This window comes from Astyanax mexicanus, chromosome 9, assembly GCF_023375975.1.
Source record: "Astyanax mexicanus isolate ESR-SI-001 chromosome 9, AstMex3_surface, whole genome shotgun sequence".
NCBI classification, from domain to species: Eukaryota; Metazoa; Chordata; class Actinopteri; order Characiformes; family Acestrorhamphidae; genus Astyanax; species Astyanax mexicanus.
Window position 1 is genome coordinate 34,049,281 of NC_064416.1, and position 18,419 is coordinate 34,067,699.

Here is an 18,419-nt window from a genome sequence, read left to right on the forward strand (position 1 = left end):
TGCACAGGTTGAGAAAGGTGACAATAGCAGTGATTACGAAGAGGAGAGCGGTTTTAGATTCCTAAAACATGCAATTTTGCATTTATAGCTTTAGCCCTATTAGAATGGGATTAGTGGGGAAGTGGGGACATGCGAATACAATGCTGTTCCCATTAGTAAGGACTGCTTGCTCCAATGTGTCTAATGATTATAATAGGTAATATCCTAGATAATAATCCTGTTTGACTCTACATACAAGAAAATATTCTGTAAAATATTGTGAAAAAAAAAAAAAATCCAAAACATGAGCTATAGGGGTCCTTGGGGGTGTAAAGCTTTAGGAAAGTCACTGTGTAGTGAGGGCTATAGATGATGGATATAATATTATGAACATGTAGCTTCAAATTTTCTATATAAAAATATATATTTTAAATTTAAGTGCGTTATCATCATCATGTTTTTGGAGGTGCACAAATTAAGTAGCCACTCCCATTTCAGCCATTTCTAATCCAAATCTATCACACATTTTACATTAGTAATAGACTAAGTCTAATACACATAACATTTACTAGACGCAACATTCATACTGTACGTATGTATGTTTGTATGTGTGTGATGTATTTGTGCATTTGTACAATTGTGTCAGCAAAAATTTGGACCAAATATAACCCATTTCAAACCTAGGCCTAAACGTAGACATTTTTATATTATAGGGTCCTCATTATCCAGGTGATAACTCTGTCCCCACAAAACTGAATGCAAACACGCTCACACACATTCACACAGAGAAATACTAAAAGTAAATAAATAAATAACTGCTGCCTCTCGCAGGCGACGCCTCCCAAGCTTCAAAAGATGAAGTGCCCAATATATGCCCGCGGATTCCAGCAGCATTTTTCCCCTCTCCGCGTGTTGATTTAATAATGGGGGACGGCGTACGGCGGGAATCCGCCGGGGAGAATTTGTATAAATCAATCCGTCGACGTGTGTTTACCTCTTAACAAGCCATGCATCATGTCTCACTCGGAGCAGGACGGCAGCAGGACCGATGCTTTCGCTAATACAAAACTTCCACAGCCATTAGAGGCTCGGCGCAGCATTCCTGTGATCAATTGCACCTCTGAGTTTCTTTTTTTTTTTTCTTCCTTGCATTTGGAGACGTGCTTTTGTTTTCCTGTCATTTTCTATTGTGTTTCTGTTTTTGGCTGGTTGGAGTCCTGTGTAAAACATTACAGTATGGTGTGATAGTTGCTGGCAATACTTCGCAAAGACAGTTCCTTGTTCCCACAGTTTCTGTTTATATTAGCTATTATAGTTTAACACTTTCTCTAATGTAACACAACTGAGAAGCTTGATAATTAGCATTGAACCAGATGTGCTAAATAGGGAAGAGTGCAAAATATTGGACAGGATTCCTAAGACTTGTTGCTTTGTTGACTTTTGTGCAATTTTTTTTTTATTTAGCAGTATTATACATAGCCTTTTACCATAACAATAAAGACACCATTCCAAAAAATGGCTTAACCTAATACAGTACCAGTCAAAAGTTTGGACACACCTTAACTTCAGAATGTTTTTTTTTTTTTTTACTTTAAAACTTTCTGCATTGACATTAATACTAAAGTGGATCAAACTATGAAGAAAAGTGTTAAACAAACCAAAATAACTTTTATATTTGATAGTATTCAAAGTAGGAACCTAGTAGGAAGTAGGATGCTTTTCTGCAAATTTAAAAGCTTTGGAAATTGATTTTTGAAAATGCAAGTTTACAAAGCCTTTGTCTGTAGTAAAGCAGTATTGGAACAGATGCTGTTGCTGCCGCATCTACACCAGTGAAGTCAGTAACGCCTTACTTAGTAACGCGTTACTCTAATCTGACCCTTTTTTTCAGTAACGAGTAATCTAACGCGTTACTATTTCCAATCCAGTAATCAGATTAAAGTTACTTATTTAAGTCACTGTGCGTTACTCTCTCTCTCTCTCTCTCTCTCTCTCCACCTCATCTCCTCCACACACACACACACACACACACCGCTCCCTTACCCATTCCCCCTCCGCTCTTCCCCAATCACACGCGTCTCGCTTTCTCCCCTGTCTCTCGCGCTCTTTGGTTTCCGCCCGTTTTCCGCTCCCTATCTCTTTATAAAGGCGTTTTTTTGCGGCTGCGTCCCAATTCACTAGCCAGGGCAGCGGTCTGCCACAAATTTGATTGGCAGGGGAGAGCATTTAAAGATTTTACACCACACGTGATTGGAAGTTCACTGTGGCGCAGAGCGCACATACCGTAAAGACAAGAAAAGTTCTTGTTTAAAAAGTTCAGTTTAAATGAACACTGTCAGAATTAAATCTTTCTCAGTAGTTGGGTCCGGTATGGGTCCGTATTGGACAACGTCTGGGTCCGGACCCGGACCGCAGTCTGCAAATATGTGATCCCTGGTCTAGACCATATACACGGTTCTGTTTTATAAAACCACTCCTTGCTGCCCTGCAGAGAACAACAAGTTCAATGTTCAGTTTTACAGTGTTAAATATATCAGGTCAAGAAAGACTTTCTTTATTTTATATATTTTTTATAAAAACAAGTATTTATGTTTAGTAAAATCAAGAAAGACCATATTTTATTTTTTTATAAAAAAATATTTATAAGTTAATTTTTTTATTTTTATAAAAAAAAACTTATTTTTTTAGAAAATAGTTTAACTTAATAGAGATAAAGTGTTGCTGTTAAAAATGCATTTTCCAATAAAGGGAGTATTGGCAAAACTGGTTATAATGTTTATGTTAAGGCGGCGGGAAGTGGTGTCTGCAGCTGCTGAAAGTAACTAATAAAGTAACTTGTAAAGTAACTTAGTTACTTTTAAAATCAAGTTACTAAGTTACTTTTTAAAGGAGTAATCAGTAATCAGTAATCGGATTACTTTTTCAAAGTAACTATACCATCACTGATCCACACAATGTACAGCACTTTCACACTTTTATCATAAATACGTATTTTCTTTAGATACATTACAGATAAAGCCAAAGAGGGTTTAAAGTGTTTCCTTATCAATCAAAAAATTCTTGGAAACTGGAAAAAACTGGTACAGGTCGAGTCAGGTTTGGCTGACCCACATGGCAACAGCTTTAGCTCAGTTTTCTTATTATTTATAAGAATTAGTCCAATGTTCAGCTGAGCTAAAAGCATTGCCATATGGGTCAGCCAGATGTCTTCCTATACCTGTTTTCTCCAGTTTGTTTCTCCAAGAGTCTTTTGAATGTGTAGGAAACAGTTCTCAGGCTTAAGAGGTCTGAAAGGTGAAGTGCAAATCATCTAAAAATACAAATGTTTCAAATGTGTATTATTTATTCCATAAACACCATGAATAGCTGTGTTGAATATGTTGTTGTATGAGGCCAGAATAAAGTCATGCAGAAGAGCTTTGAAAAAAACCCAACCCCGGACAGTCTCGCATAAGAGACAGTTGAATGCACCGCCACTGCTGCCATTAATGCGCTCCATTACATTCCTCTGCAAGCAAGCCTTTCACCATCCAGCTTCATATGGGACTGATGGAGCGCAGACCGCATCGCTTCTTTATGTTCCAGTGAGCATGTTAGTGTGTGTGTGTGTGTGTGAGACATTATTATAAAGGCATTATGTGGCGTGAAATGAAAGACATTCATTCTACTGTACTGCGGCGAGTCCTCTCTGCAAAAGATACAGAACGGTAAACAAAGCCAGTGTGTGTGACCCTGTCACTTAGGGTCAACGTTCTTTGTAAAGCAGCCTTTACCAGTCCTTCAAGTTATTGCTGCAAAACAATTTCTCAGAAAAAAAGACATGTAGCACAATATTCTTCTCTGAAACCTGGAGCCCAACCAAATTCTGTATGATTTTAAATGTAGCACAACCAAAAATTATATCAGAGCAAAACTGTAGCCTAAGCTACAGTTTACTAACTAAAGCCCAACCAAATACTAAAACTGTATCCCAGACAAACTTGCTCAGAGCAGAACTATACTTAAGCTCAATCAAAGGCTGTCCAAATTCAATTGTAGCACAACCAAATCAAGTCCATAACCAACTGTAGCACAAGCAAATTCTTTTCAAACCCAACAGAAAAATTAGGTTCTGTTTCCAACTGTAGCTCAAACATATTCGATCCAAACACAGCTGTAGCCCAACCAATTTATTTCTGATTTAACCTGTAGCCCAAACAAATTCTGTCCAAACTGAACTGTAGCAGAACCAAACCTGCCCAATCCAAATACAGCCAAATAAAACCAAATGTTGTTCGAATTAAAATGTATCCCAACCAAATGCTTTTAGAGCAGTGTTATAGCCCAACCAAATCCTATTCAACCCCAACTGTTGCCCAAACCAAATTCTTCCAGAGCAATATTATAGCTTAACCAAATCCTATCCAAACCCACCTGTAGCCCAACCCAATTCTGACAGAGCAGTATTATAGCCCAACCAAAATCATATCCAAACCCAACTGTAGCCTAACCCAATTCTAACAGAGCAGTATTATAGCCCAACCAAAATCATATCCAAACCCAACTGTAGCCTAACCCAATTCTAACAGAGCAGTATTATAGCCCAACCAAATCCTATCCAAACCCAACTGTAGCCTAACCCAATTCTAACAGAGCAGTATTATAGCCCAACCAATATCCAAACCCAACTGTAGCCCAACCAAATTCTGACAGAGCAGTATTATAGCCCATCCAAATCCTATCCAAACTCAACTGTAGCCCAACCAAACCCTATCCAAACTCAACTGTAGCCCAACCTAATTCTAGCAGAGCAGTATTATAGCCCAACCAAATCCTATCCAAACCCAACTGTAGCCTAACCCAATTCTAAAAGAGCAGTATTATAGCCCAACCAATATCCAAACCCAACTGTAGCCCAACCAAATTCTGACAGAGCAGTATTATAGCCCATCCAAATCCTATCCAAACTCAACTGTAGCCCAACCAAACCCTATCCAAACTCAACTGTAGCCCAACCTAATTCTAGCAGAGCAGTATTATAGCCCAACCAAATCCTATCCAAACTCAATTGTAGCCTAACCAAACCCTATCCAAACTCAACTGTAGCCCAACCCATTTCTGACAGAGCAGTATTATAGCCCAACCAAATCCTATCCAAACTCAACTGTAGCCGAACTAAATTCTTCCAGAGCAATATTATAGCTTAACCAAATCCTATCCAAACTCAACTGTAGCCCAACCAAATCCTATCCAAACTCAACTGTAGCCCAACCAAACCCTATCCAAACTCAACTGTAGCCCAACCCAATTCTGACAGAGCAGTAATATAGCCCATTCAGATCATATCCAAACCCAACTGTAGCCCAACCCAATTCTGACAGAGCAGTATTATAGCCCAACCAAACCCTAACCAAACTCAACTGTAGCCCAACCAAATCATATCCAAACCCAACTGTAGCCCAACCAAATTCTTCTAGAGCAATATTATAGCTTAACCAAATCCTATCCAAACTCAACTGTAGCCCAACCTAATTCTGACAGAGCAATGTTATAGCCCAACCAAATCCTATACAAACCCAACTGTAGCCCAACCAGATCATATCCAAACCCAACTGTAGCTCAACGAAATTCTGACAGAGCAGTAATATAGCCCAACCAAAATCCTATCCAATATCAACTGTAACTCAACACAAGAAATGGTACTATTAATTTAAGAGCTGTGCAGTAAACAATTTTGCGCATTAATTCTTATGGATATACTGGGGAATGAAGCCCTGTCTCATCTGTTTGATTGTCATCTCTCTCTCTCTCTCTCTCTCTCTCTCTCTCTCTCGTTATCTATGACTCTATCTCTCTTGCCCTTCCTTTCTTTCTCTATTTGTCTCTGACACTTCTACAGCTCTCCTAAGAGGCTCAAATGCCAAACAGCATCACCTGCACCTCTTACAGCTAATGTAGTCAACTGAATGTGTGTGTGTGTGTCTGTGTGTGTGTGTGTGTGAAACTCTCTGTTACACTGTGTTGACAGACAGGCAAGAGACCCACTGTGCTATTAACATGACATATTAATTTTAGTGCAGCAGAAGCCGTTTTCAGGGGGGAATGTTTGATGGAGGGCTAGTAATGTTAGCCTTCACTAAAACTGACGCTAGGTGTTTCAAGGCTAGCTGTCTATCTGAGTTGCCAGTGTTTGTCTGACTCTGTTTTTCTCTCTTTCTCTCTCTCTCTCTCTCTCTCTCTGTTTTGTTTCAGGGGTGTTTGCCATGTTTTCCCAGCAGCCCCAGGACCTGGTAGTGGTGGCGGGTCAGCCTGTCACGCTGCCATGCTCAATTCCAGGCTACCATGGTGTGGTGCTGTGGATCAAAGATGGCCTGGCTTTGGGTGTCGGAAGAGACCTTTCTGGTAAATACTGAACATTTACTTTTACTTTTATTTGATTACAGAGAGTATCTAAATATTTTAATATTTTTTTCATTTCTTTTTTATTATTATCTTACAGTAAATGAATACTGAAGTCATCCTGACTATGAAGGAACACATAAGGAATCATGTAGTAACTGTTAAAAAATATATACACTTTTAAAATACACTGTTTACTTGTGGTTTCTGAGGCTGGTAACTTTGATTAACTTATCCTGTGCAACAGAAGTCTTTTCCTGGGGAAGTCCTGATGAGTGCCAATTCCATCAGTACGTTTTTGATAGTCTGTGCGACTGCACTTGAGGATACTTTCAAAGTTCTTTAAATTTTTCGGATTGACTGACCTTCATTGCTTAAAGTATGTTTTTTTTTCTTTACTTAGTTGAGGATTTCTTGCCATACTATAGATTAGAACATCACATATTCAAATAGAGATATTCACTGTATACCAACTCTACCTATTTACACCTTCACAACTGATGCTCTCAAACATATTAAGGGACAAGAAATTCAAGTAATTCACTTTGTTTTTTAACTTTAAAAAAAGGTAAAATATAAAACATATTTAGTTTTTTTATTAAATTATTTCACTTGTTTTTCTCCATAGTTTATAGTGCTTTTGTAGGTTACCAAATCTAGTTTGAAGTCACCTGTCGACATCACCTTTTTACATTTTTTGTTTTTTTAATCTACTCTTACTAGCCTTAAATTGCCCTGTCCCAACCCAACTGAATAGATATACAGCATAAATAGATATATAGTAACAAATGCAATTAAGATAAAACATGAAAGCAAAGTTTTGCAATGTAATAATGCAGTAATGAAATAATAACAGGGCTATAGAAAGAAATAAAAGTTGACCATGCACACTTTGTTGAAGTTTTCTTAAGATGTCTAGATTAAACTGGAGCCAGCAAGTAGAGCTGTAATGTGTCCATGTTTTCTGTTAATTTGTTAATTTGATAGCAAATTAACAGCTCTTACCCTTTCCTCCCCATTAAGCCAGACTCTCAAACCACCAAAGTGCTTTTAGAGAGAACTCCTGGTAATGAGGGGACGCTTAGCTAAGGTACACATTAAGATGGAACATTATTTTTGTGGGATTTTTTTTTTTCTTTCTTTTACTCTCCAACACTCTGCCAAATGACCTGTATAATTGGTGTCGCATTTTGTAAAAAAGAGACTAGGACTAGCCTACCAAAATATAACCTGTGAACCTCTGGAGTACTTTTAGCTTTTAGATAGCTTTTGAAGTGCATCTCTTCCTGTTCGCAAAATTGCTGCTTGCATTGTATCAGCCTAATTGTTTAATTTCGTGTAACGCTTGTTGGATTGCGATCCCTGTGCCCCCGGCCCCCTAATGCATATTCATCAGCGTTCTGAGCCAGTACGTTTTCAGTGATACAGTACAAAGTCAAAAATGTACAAATGGAGAAATGTTTTAGTTTTTTTGTAATAAACTAGAGCAGGTTTTAAGCTGACACATTTGAGCCCCTGTTGTGCCATGTGATCTGACCCTGCTTTGGAACATGCAAAGAAAATAATTGGGTTACACAGGATCTTGCATTAGGCAGCATGGTGCCAATTAGGTTCTACAGGGGTTGGACAATGAAACTGAAACACCTGTCATTTTAGTGTGGGAGGTTTCATGGCTAAATTGGAGCAGCCTGGTGGCCAATCTTCATTTTTGCTCAAAATACTGCAATACACACAACATTATGGCTGACATAGCAGAGTTCAAAAGAGTCTGTGACCAAGACAGCAAGTCTTTGTGATGTATGAAGAGCCACGGTATCCAGGGTAATGTCAGCATACCACCAAGAATGATGAAACACATCCAACAGGATTAACTGTGGACGCAAGAGGAAGCTGTCTGAAAGGGATAATCGGGAGCTAACCCGGATTGTATCCAAGAAACATAAAACCACGGCTGCAGTTCAATGTACACCTCAACTCTCCTGTTTCCACAAGAACTGTCCGTCACCACAATAAATTACTGTGGTCTAAAACCAGGTGTTTCAGTTTCATTGTCCAACCCCTGTATGTTAGCAATGGGTGCAACTCAAAGTATGCAGTCATTAAAAGGTGTGTCCACAAACTTTTAGGCATATAGGGCTTTATTTTAGTGATCTATAGGTGAGCCATTAATTGCATGTCAGTGTGTCTTTGCTATCGTAACAACAGGAAAAGTACACCTTGACGGTTGACATATGTCGAGCCAATAAATTTACCTAAAAACTACCTCATTTCAAGACCACCAAGCCCATCGAGGTAGATATATTCCCAAGCACTGATGCTATTTCAACAATGCAGGTGCAAGGAATGAAAATAGACTGTTGGCGGGGTGTCAGATAACAATGAGCATAGGAAGGTTATTTATGGTACAGTATACCCAAGACTTGTTTCATACTTTTGCTGTATCTACAATATCTTCCAAATGATAAAAGTTTTATATTTGGAGACTCTTTCAGATTTTTTTTTCCCACATGGTGCTGGGATTTGCAGGCCGGGCCATGGACTACTGGGTCATACAGAGGGCAAACTGCTCCCGTGTCTGCAACCATCCATTTACCTTTTGCCCCAGAGCTCCCCTTGCCGGGCATGACGCAAAGCCCACCAGACCATCTTAGAGCCAAGAGCCGGAACGATCCGTGCCATTAAATATGTATTCCACAGGAGATCCTGGGTCTCGTCGCCTCTGACCTTCGGCGGCAGAGCTTCTGTGCCATCTCGATACTGATAGCAAGCTTTAATTAAACCTCTGCGGGCAACTGTATCCAAGTAAATCCCTGCAGCTCCTCCGATTGTGGTTATCAAGCTCCCAGGAGCCGCTTGCGGTATTAACTCTTAAAACTGCTTGGTTTGTTCACACCTTGTGTTGTTAATGACCTTCTGTCCAACACAAATGGATGTACAAACAGGAACACTAGTGGTAAACTGAGCTCAGAGGGTAAATGTTTCATTGGCTTTTCCATATGGACATAGTTCACCATGGCTTATAGACCAGGCTAAGATAACTATACTTAAGGAAACAGAACCATTTGGAGGGAGGGCCTAATGATGTAGGGATATGGTTGTTGGCTCCACATTTGCACCAAATTGGGAAGACGTAGGTTGAGGTCCATAGCTGCTGTGCTAAGGTTCTCCATTGACTTCATGGAGCCTACAGATGTCTCCATGGACAAGCTAAAAAAAGTTCCATTGCTAATGTCACAATAGCAATGTTAGATTAAGTCCATGCTATATTAAGCCCATAGTGATGTGTGTTGAGGACCATAGCTGGAGTGTGTGCTAACTCTGTGGCAGTGATGTTGCACTAGGTCTGTAGTGATGTGTGTTGACGACCATAGCTGGAGTGTGTGCTAACACTGTGGTAGTGATGTTGCACTAGGTCTGTAGTGATGTATGTTGAGACCCATAGCTGAGTACTACCATTAGAGCTGTTTGTCTATGCCTGTAGCAATGAGTAGCGTAGCTCATAGCCGGTGTGATGGACCAATCCATTGACAGCAACTGTTATATATGTCTAATAATATTCCTTATTTTGCAACACAGCTAACAGAACAAGAAACCATAAACACTGTGCACACAGGCTTAGAACAGTACAGTGTGGCCTTGTTGGCAATTTTTTTCCCTTCTGTGGAATTGAGGACATGATTTATTTAGACAAGTCAAGGGTTAGGAAAGGAAAGCACGACTTAGTTTGTGGCAAAACTGGGAAAGAACAGAAATGTCAGTTCTGTCAGTTAGAAAACATTGAAAAGATGCATCAACTTGGGTCAGTTTAGTTGTCAGGGACAAGTGGAAGAGAATTACTCTGTTCGCATTCTTTATTCAGATTGACTGTAGACTTGCTCGGGGGAAGGCCGCAGAGTACTTGAATGAAGCCTAAGGCTTGCATATATATATATATATATATATATATATATATATATATATATATATATATATATATATATATATATATATATATATATATACTGTATATGAGATGTTTTACCCCACTGTGTTTGTTTGTATGGAGTTGTTTGTAAGAGCTGCTGCTGCTGGGACAAAAGCCCGCTCTAAGAGCCAGGCGTCAGGGACATGGGCGGCGTGAACGTCATTGAGGTGGAAGGCACTTTGCGAAAATATTGCACCACAGCTGCTCTTTTTAGCACCGATGCCTGCGTCAACAAGCAACGCTTTCTCCAATAAAGAATAATGACACATCTACGATTGCACGCGCCAGGCGAGCAGCCGCACGCATAAAACAAAGCGTGCCACCTTGTATAGCGCAATAGATTTCAATATTAGCCCACTCCGCCGTTCGCAGAGTGCTTCTCTCAGCTCTCTGACTTCATAGCATTGCTGAGGAGGAACAGTGAGAAAAATAGGAGAAATCACTCGCTATTTGCTTTCCTAAATCAGAAGACAAAGAGAGCTGATTTCTATCAGTTCGCTTGGTTTGCTCGCCGGATCTTTTTGTTTTTCCTTTGGGTTTCTAATCAAAAGTATCTGCCTTAGTATTCATTTAAGTACTACGTGGCCTTTTGCGAGCAAGTCCATGAACAATCTGAATAAAAATAAAAGAAAAGACCCAAGATGATGCATCTTTACAGTGTTTTCTAACTGACTAACTATTTTGCCATTAAGTAAGCTGTTCTTACCCTTCTTTAACAGTTAAATCATCTAAAAAAACATTGGCCTCTAATCCACTGAAGAGCCAAATGGTTTTATGACTTTATAGACACATTAGAGTGATTGTCATTTCTTTTTCCATTTGTTGTGTTGCAAAATCAGGACAAGAAAGTGCATGGTGTCTCATATTAATCACGAAACGAAATGCTAACTTGCAAAAGAGAAAATATGGATTAAATCTAAAATGGACTCCAGCCTCTTCCAACACCACATTGGTTATCTGACTACAGGTTTGCACCATATTTACCAGCTGCACACGTTAAACAACCTGTGGTACCTTGTTTAGCGCCATAAATTTCAATATCAGTCCACTCCGCCATTTGCTGAGGGTTCTCTCTTTTACAGCTCTCCAAGTTTACTGAATGGATGAGGAACAGTGAGCAAAATTCAAGAAATCACTAACTATTTGTCCCTTACTGTTAAACTGGCACAAGTTGATGCATTTTTACGATGTTTTCTAACTAACCGAACTGACTTCGCTGTTCTTTTCCTATTTTGCCAGTAAAAAAGCTGTTCTTCCCCTTCTTTAACACTTCTTTAATCATCTAAATAAACATTGACCTCTATTCCACTGAAGAGCCGAATGGGTTTATGTCTCTAAAGTCACATAAGAGTGGTTGTGGGTTCTTTTTTCCATTTGTTGTGTTACAAAATCAGGGCAAAAAAGGGCATGTTGTTTAATAATAATCATGAAACATAATGCTAACTTCCAAAACAGTGCATATTAACTAAATCTGCAAGGGAGAACTGTTTTTGTCTGTTTTTTATGACACCTACAAGCCTCGTCCAACACCATACTAGTAAGCCGACTACCGACCTCATCTGCACGCATTGTGTAGCGCCTTACATTTCAATATCTGCCCCCTCCGCCATTTGCAGAGTGTTCCTCTCGTTCTCCGCTTTCCGAATTCGCGCCATGGCTGAGAAGGAACAGTGAGCAAAATTCGAGAAATCACTCGCTATTTGCTTTTCTAAATCAGAAGACAAAGAGAGCTGATTTCCATCGGTCCCTTTCGCTCGCACGCTGGTCCTTTTGTTTTTCCATTGCGCTTCTAATCAAAAGTGTCTGCTCTGGGCCACCACGGGCATACACATATCCACCGACAAATCCCATGAATATGCATTGTGGGTAGTGTTTGTGTTTGGCTAAATGGGAACATCCAAACAGAATAAGAAAGAGCTCGTGGGGTTCGAGGGCATACAAATGGGAGACGGGTTGATTTTGAGAGATTGTTTGGTTTCCACCGTCGATGGACCATTAATCAGTGAAACACGGCTTTGAACTTTGTAGAACTCGCTGTTCTGGGGTTACAAATGAAAACTGGAATAAACACAGAGAAAAAGAGAGAGCAGATGTGTCCAGAGGGATATTAGAAGACCATTTTTAAGTGATCTTAACTTCTGAAAAATTAGCTTTCATTCCATGGTTAGCTTCTTCAATTGGTTAGCTGCGATGCCCTACATTGGAGTTATTTTACTTATAAGTTGCTTCTGTAAAGATTCATGCTTCTGTTCCTTCCCCTCATTGGAAACATCTTATACTATGTTCTCTAATTCAACATAGCTTCTATCATAATGTAAATCTTCTACACCATAGTTACTTAGATTGGAATTCTATAGACATTGAATGCTAATTCACACATTCAAGTCTTGGTCTTTTTTCTGACCTAGTCAAACATTTCTAGTAATGTCCATTGCTTTTTAGGGCTTTTTTAGTTAGGGCTTTTTAGGCTTTTTAGTTCAAGTCCATGTCTTCCGGTGCATTGTCCAATCTTTCTAGTTCAAGCCCACATTTTTTTAGACCCAGTGTAGTACTTCTAGCCTAAATGGGTACAGGTCTGGGTCTTTCTAGTACATTTTTTTCTGAAATTGTAGTTTGGACATTGCATAATGTCTTTCTAGGACCAGTATTTCTAGGTCAAGGGCAGATCTTTTTTAGGCCTAACTCAGTCATTTTGTCTAATATCAAGTATTGTCTAATCTTTCTGAACAAAGTTCAGGTGTTTGTACACTTTTTCAGACATTATATCTCTAGTTCAGGTCTTTGTACACTTTTTTCAGTCTTTCTATCTCTAGTTTAGGTCTGAACTAGAGATAGAAAGACAGAACACAGTGTACAAACACCTGGACGTTGACCAGAAAGATTAGACAATACTTGAAATTAGACAAAAAGGCCTAAAAAGATCTTTGTACACTTTGTTTAGACTTTGTATCTCTAGTTCAGGTCTTTGTACACTTTGTTTAGTATTTCTAGGCCCTAATAAAGGTCTGTTTAAGACAAGTTTACCTTTTAGTTCAGATTTAGATCTTTTTTATGGTTTTGATGTCCAGTATTTCTTAGGGGTTAGGGTTAGGGTTAGAGCATCTCATCGTGTCTTCATAACTTGCATTTAGTTCACAATGTCCACAAATTTTTCCCATGCTAGTTACACGATACCCACTGTATTCTCTACTATGATCCATCCAGCATGTTTGGATCTGTTGTCACGTAGCTCATCTGCACATTCTCTTTCTCTTGTTTCCTCTCGGAGAGGCTTCAGGGAGATACACTTGCTCATCCATGCAGCTATTAATCACTGCTGCCCTGTTTCCACTTCCGCTGCCATCGATTGGCTATAAAGACTCATCCATTCCTGCCCTGATGGATCCATTACCACTAATGGTGCTATTTTGCATTGTTTGTTTTCGGTGACATATGTTGTCTTCAGGATTCATTGTGATCAATGCGAGCATCTTTTTATTCCTCGCTCTGATCTATGGCACTCTCGCCTTGTGTGAATTGCTTGGGAGATTATTCACAGCTCATCCATGGTGCGATTCATCTGGATTGCCAGACAGAGACGGAAGGTATACCACGCTGATTTGTCCTGATTCCTTGCACTCACGGCGGCTTCTGTGGATGATAAATGATTAAGCTTCCGTCATCACTAGGCATAGACACATGTTCTTTGATGTTGTCTCGTCACATAACAAGCATATTTGAAAGAAGATAAAATGTATGTCTTGCTACTTCAAGTCCTGATCTTTCCAGACATAAACAAGGCTTTTAGTCCATACCTAGATCTTTCTAGGCATTGCTCAGTCGATCTAGACCATATCCAGGTCTTACTAAAGACCTAGTCCCTTTTTTCAAGCTCAAGTATAATTTTGTCTAGATCTTTTTAAGTCTTTCAAGGTTATATTTTGCTCTTTTAGTCTTTCTAGTCCTTGTCTGAATCTGAATGTCTTAGTTCAGTTTTTCTAAACCACATCAAAATCTTTTTAGGTGTAGTCTAACATCTGTAGTCTGAGTCTAGGTCCTTCTAGACATAGTTCAATCTTTCTAATACATATTGAAGTCTTTCTTGGTCTAGTACAGTATTTCTTGTCCAAGTCCATGTCTTTCATGTTCAAGGCATTTGGGCTTTAGGCTTGTCCACTTCTTCCAGTTTAAGTCCAGATCTTTCAAAGCCAACTCCAGCCTTTCTAATCTAAATCTGTGTCCTTTTTCAGCCTACTATGTCTGGTCACATCTTTCCTTGTCTTTCTAGATCTAGTCCATTCTTTTTTAATACAAAGCAAGGTTTTCTTTAGGCCTTCCGTAATCTTTCTCACAAACCTCCAGATCTGTCTTGTCATGGTCCAAGTCCCAAGTCGAAGTTTTCTTATGCCAAGTATTTCTAGTTGAAGTTCAAGTCTTTCTAGGCCTTAAAGTCATTTTAATCAAACTTAGGTCTTAGTAGGTTATGACCAAATATTTCTAAGCCTTGGTTTAGGCCTAGTTTACATCCATGTCATTTAAGGCCCTGTCCAGTGTTTTAGTATACATTCAGATCTTTCAAAATCTTGTCCATCCTTTCGAGTCAATTTTTAGGTTGTCCTCTTACTGCGTTTCTCAGCCTGGTCCAATTTTTCTAGTCTAGGTCCCAGTCATTATAGACCTAGTCCTTTCTTTTTTAGCACAAATCAAAGTGTTTCTAGCTCTTGCCCAATCTTCCAGGTCTTTCTATGTCTTTTTCAGTATTTTTAATCCAAGCCAATTTTTTTCTAGGCCTAATCCACTCTTTCTAGCCCAAGTTTAAGTCTTCATACATCAGCGAGATGTTACCTCATTGCCCTTGAAAGCTATAGCTAAGTTGTAGCATGTATTAAGACATAATTTGGGTCACAGGGAGGCCACATATGAATTTAGTATGCATGAGCGCTGGTGCAGGGATGACTTCCTTCAAGCTTTTGTTGGGTCAAACCGGCGTTGTGCTCGTCGGAAAGAGGTCAAGTCCTACAGCTGCATGATGAATGAGCAGGCTTTGTTAAGCGGTATGTATGCAGATGATATTGGGAATGACCTTGAGCCCATAATGCATTGGACATTCTTACAGAATTAAATTACATATTCTTCCCGCTGAACGATGAGGGAAGGCTTGAGGATTTGCAGCCAGGCATTAAGTGCTAATAGATGCTTCAGGAAATCCATCGATCTCTTGGCAGGAGAATAAACCACAATATCGAGCAGAGTCAGTGGCCATTAATGTTATTTAGTGAGTTCTACTCGCTTTGACTGGCCGTCAATACATGGTAAGACTTGACTGCTTTGAGTCGTTAAACACTTTTGCCTGATATTTAGCGCTCATCTCCAATAGTGTGGACTTGCTTCATAAGAAAACCATCGATGAGCCAATTTGCTCCACTGGTTTTGTGGAAAAATGCATTCCTTCGATTCATTTAAGCCACCAAACTGGGAACGAGTCACGTGAGCACTGGCTGTTTTGATGGGTTATTAAATATTTGTTTTTTGGGTCATTCTGTTCCTCTGCCATCATCCCACTCACTGAGAGAGATTAAAAGCTATATGTGGGCAGATAAAACACACAGTGCCATAATCGGCTACTCCTCTCCCCTCGATGGGGAAAACGAGGGGCACTTCATGGTCTATTAAAGGTGAATGGGATCCAATGAGGCAGCGGGCAATAATTGGCATTTTGTGGTGCTGTGGTTTCAACAGTCAGGCTCAAGGACTTAAAAGCCATTATGCCCGAAAGTCTGCTCTATTTTTTCCCCTTTTCACAGCAATATGTTAAAGTACATACCTTTTTCATGCTCCGTTGCTACATCCAGTGTGTAGGCGATTGCTAGCAGAACTAGGGAAAAGAGGAAACATTAGAACATGAGGTACACTGTATAAAATATGTTCCAACATGCTTTTTCCAGTACAATATCTATGGAAAATAATCTTGAAATAACAAAAATAGGCTATTTGTGAAATGTTTAATATTTACTGTGTGTAGTTCAGCCTTTTTAGTCGATGTGTAGATCTTTCTGGACCTTGCCCAATCTTCTTAGTCTAAATTAAAGCATTTCTAGTCCATGTTTAGGTCTTTCAAAGCATTGTTCAAGTCATTCTAACAAAAGTCCAGGTCTTTCTAGGCCTACTCCAGATTTTCCAGTCGAGGTTCAGGTCTTTCTAAGCTTGGTCTAGTCTTTCTACTTCAAGTCCAAGTATTTTTAGTTCAAGTCCAAGAATATCTAGGTATAGTCCAGACTTTTCACTACAGGTCCAGGTCTTTCTAGACCTTGCCCAGTATTCTAGTCGAAATCAATGCTTTTTCAGTCAAGGTCCAGCTCTTTCAAAGCTTGGTCCAAGTCTTTCTAACACAAGTAAAAGTCTTTCTAGGTCTACTTTATAATTTTCAGTCCAGGTCCAGGTCTTTCTCGACCTTGCCAAGTTTTTCTAGGCCAAATCAAGACCTTTCCAGTCCAGGTCCAGGTCTTTTTAGAACTTGGTCCAAGTCTTTCAAAGTTTGGTCTTAGTTTTCTAATACGAGTTCTTTATATGGCTACTCAAGACTTTCCAGTCTTTCTAAGCTTGGTCTAGTCTTTCTAGTCCATATCAAGGCCTTTCCATTCCAGGTTCAGGTCTTTCAAAGCTTGGTCCAAGTCTTTTAAAGCTTGGTCCAAGTCTTTCAAAGCTTGGTCCAAGTCTTTTAAAGCTTGGTCCAAGTCTTTTAAAGCTTGGTCCAAGTTTTTCTAATACAAATCCAAGTCTTTCAGTTTCAATACTTTTCAGTTCAAGTTCAGATATTTTTAAGCTTGGTCTAGTCTTTCTAGTCCAAGTACAAGTCTTTCGAGGTCTAGTCCAGACTTTCTAGTCCATGGCCAGTCTTTTATTTTCTTTCTAGTTTCTGTATCTTTGAGGATGCTCCAACTCCTGATGAAAAAATAAAGATCTGGCGATGAGGTATGTCAGTATGGCTTATGGGGGCTCATGGAGCAGGTGGCACCCCACGCAGTGAGACAGTTATGTCACTGGGAACTCTCGGCAGTTGCACTGGAGCGAACATGACTCATATCGATAGATGGCGCAAAATCAATATTCCACCTCCAGGCATTCAGTGGCAGACTTCCAAATGAGGGAGGGGGTCAGTGGAGATATTAGGTGGTGAGTGTTGAATGGCACCCAAGGTGTAAATTTAGCTGCACAAAGCCAAAGCCTTGGTATAAATCCTAATCCTTATTCCATTTTTTTAATCCTACATTTAAATATTGTATGTCCTCAAATAAATATAATTTACTAACCTTTTATAGTAATTTAATAAAACATAAATAATGCATGTACATTGTAATTGAATGGACATTTATTTAGATATATATAATCCAGGCTAGCAGTGCAGTAGGCCTTTCTAAAGAGGGCCTTTTCTTGTAGTGCTAAAAACCTTATACACTTCTTGAGATGTTCCTGAATAGCCAATCTCATCTGAATTCAGATGCCTCTAATAATTAGAGGAGACTTATCCTCACGAGAGGCGAGCAAGTCATTCACATGGAGAGGCTGTGAAATGTGCAGTAAAGCTCTCCACAACCAAGCAAGTCCTCATCTGCTTTATTTCCCCCGATGGGCCGAAGCGTCTCTTCTTACTCCCCTTTCAAACTTCAAGCTAATAGACAGCTGAAGGGTTTTTAAGAGGCGGTTCTGGCTCTGCCTGGTGTTGTAAAACAGTCTGTTCAGGCAGAAATACCCCACCTCCCTCTCGATGTATTATTAAACCATGAATCCACATCCACATGCTCCAGAAGAACATGTACACCTCAATTACCTTGGCTTGGAGCTTGCCAAGCTAGTAGGAAACAGGCAGGTAGATGATCTTAAATATACATTTGCAAGTTTAGAACATGTCATCAGCTTGCAATTATTGAAAGGAGACTGAAAAGAAGTTAAATTTCAGTCTTTACAGTCTTTCTATGACTTGTTAGGTCTCACATCCACTTCTTTAGAGGCCCTCTCCATTGTTTCTCTTAAAAGTCCTGATGTTCCTGGGCCTGGCCTGGTCTTTCTAATCCAAATCTTATTTTCTATAAGCCTAATCCATTCTTAATATTCCAAATTC

General features: G+C 39.5%; 1 protein-coding gene across 5 annotated transcripts in view; it reads left to right on the forward strand.

Moving 5' to 3' along the window:
• The window catches only part of kirrel3b (kirre like nephrin family adhesion molecule 3b), a 385,143-nt gene that overhangs the window by 238,166 nt on the left and 128,558 nt on the right, over positions 1 to 18,419 (forward strand). For all 5 annotated transcript variants that reach the window (XM_022667734.2, XM_022667736.2, XM_049483738.1 and 2 more), the window contains exon 2: positions 6,211 to 6,360. In XM_022667734.2, coding sequence (XP_022523455.1) covers positions 6,211 to 6,360 — 150 coding nt within the window. The remainder of the gene's footprint in view (positions 1 to 6,210; positions 6,361 to 18,419) is intronic.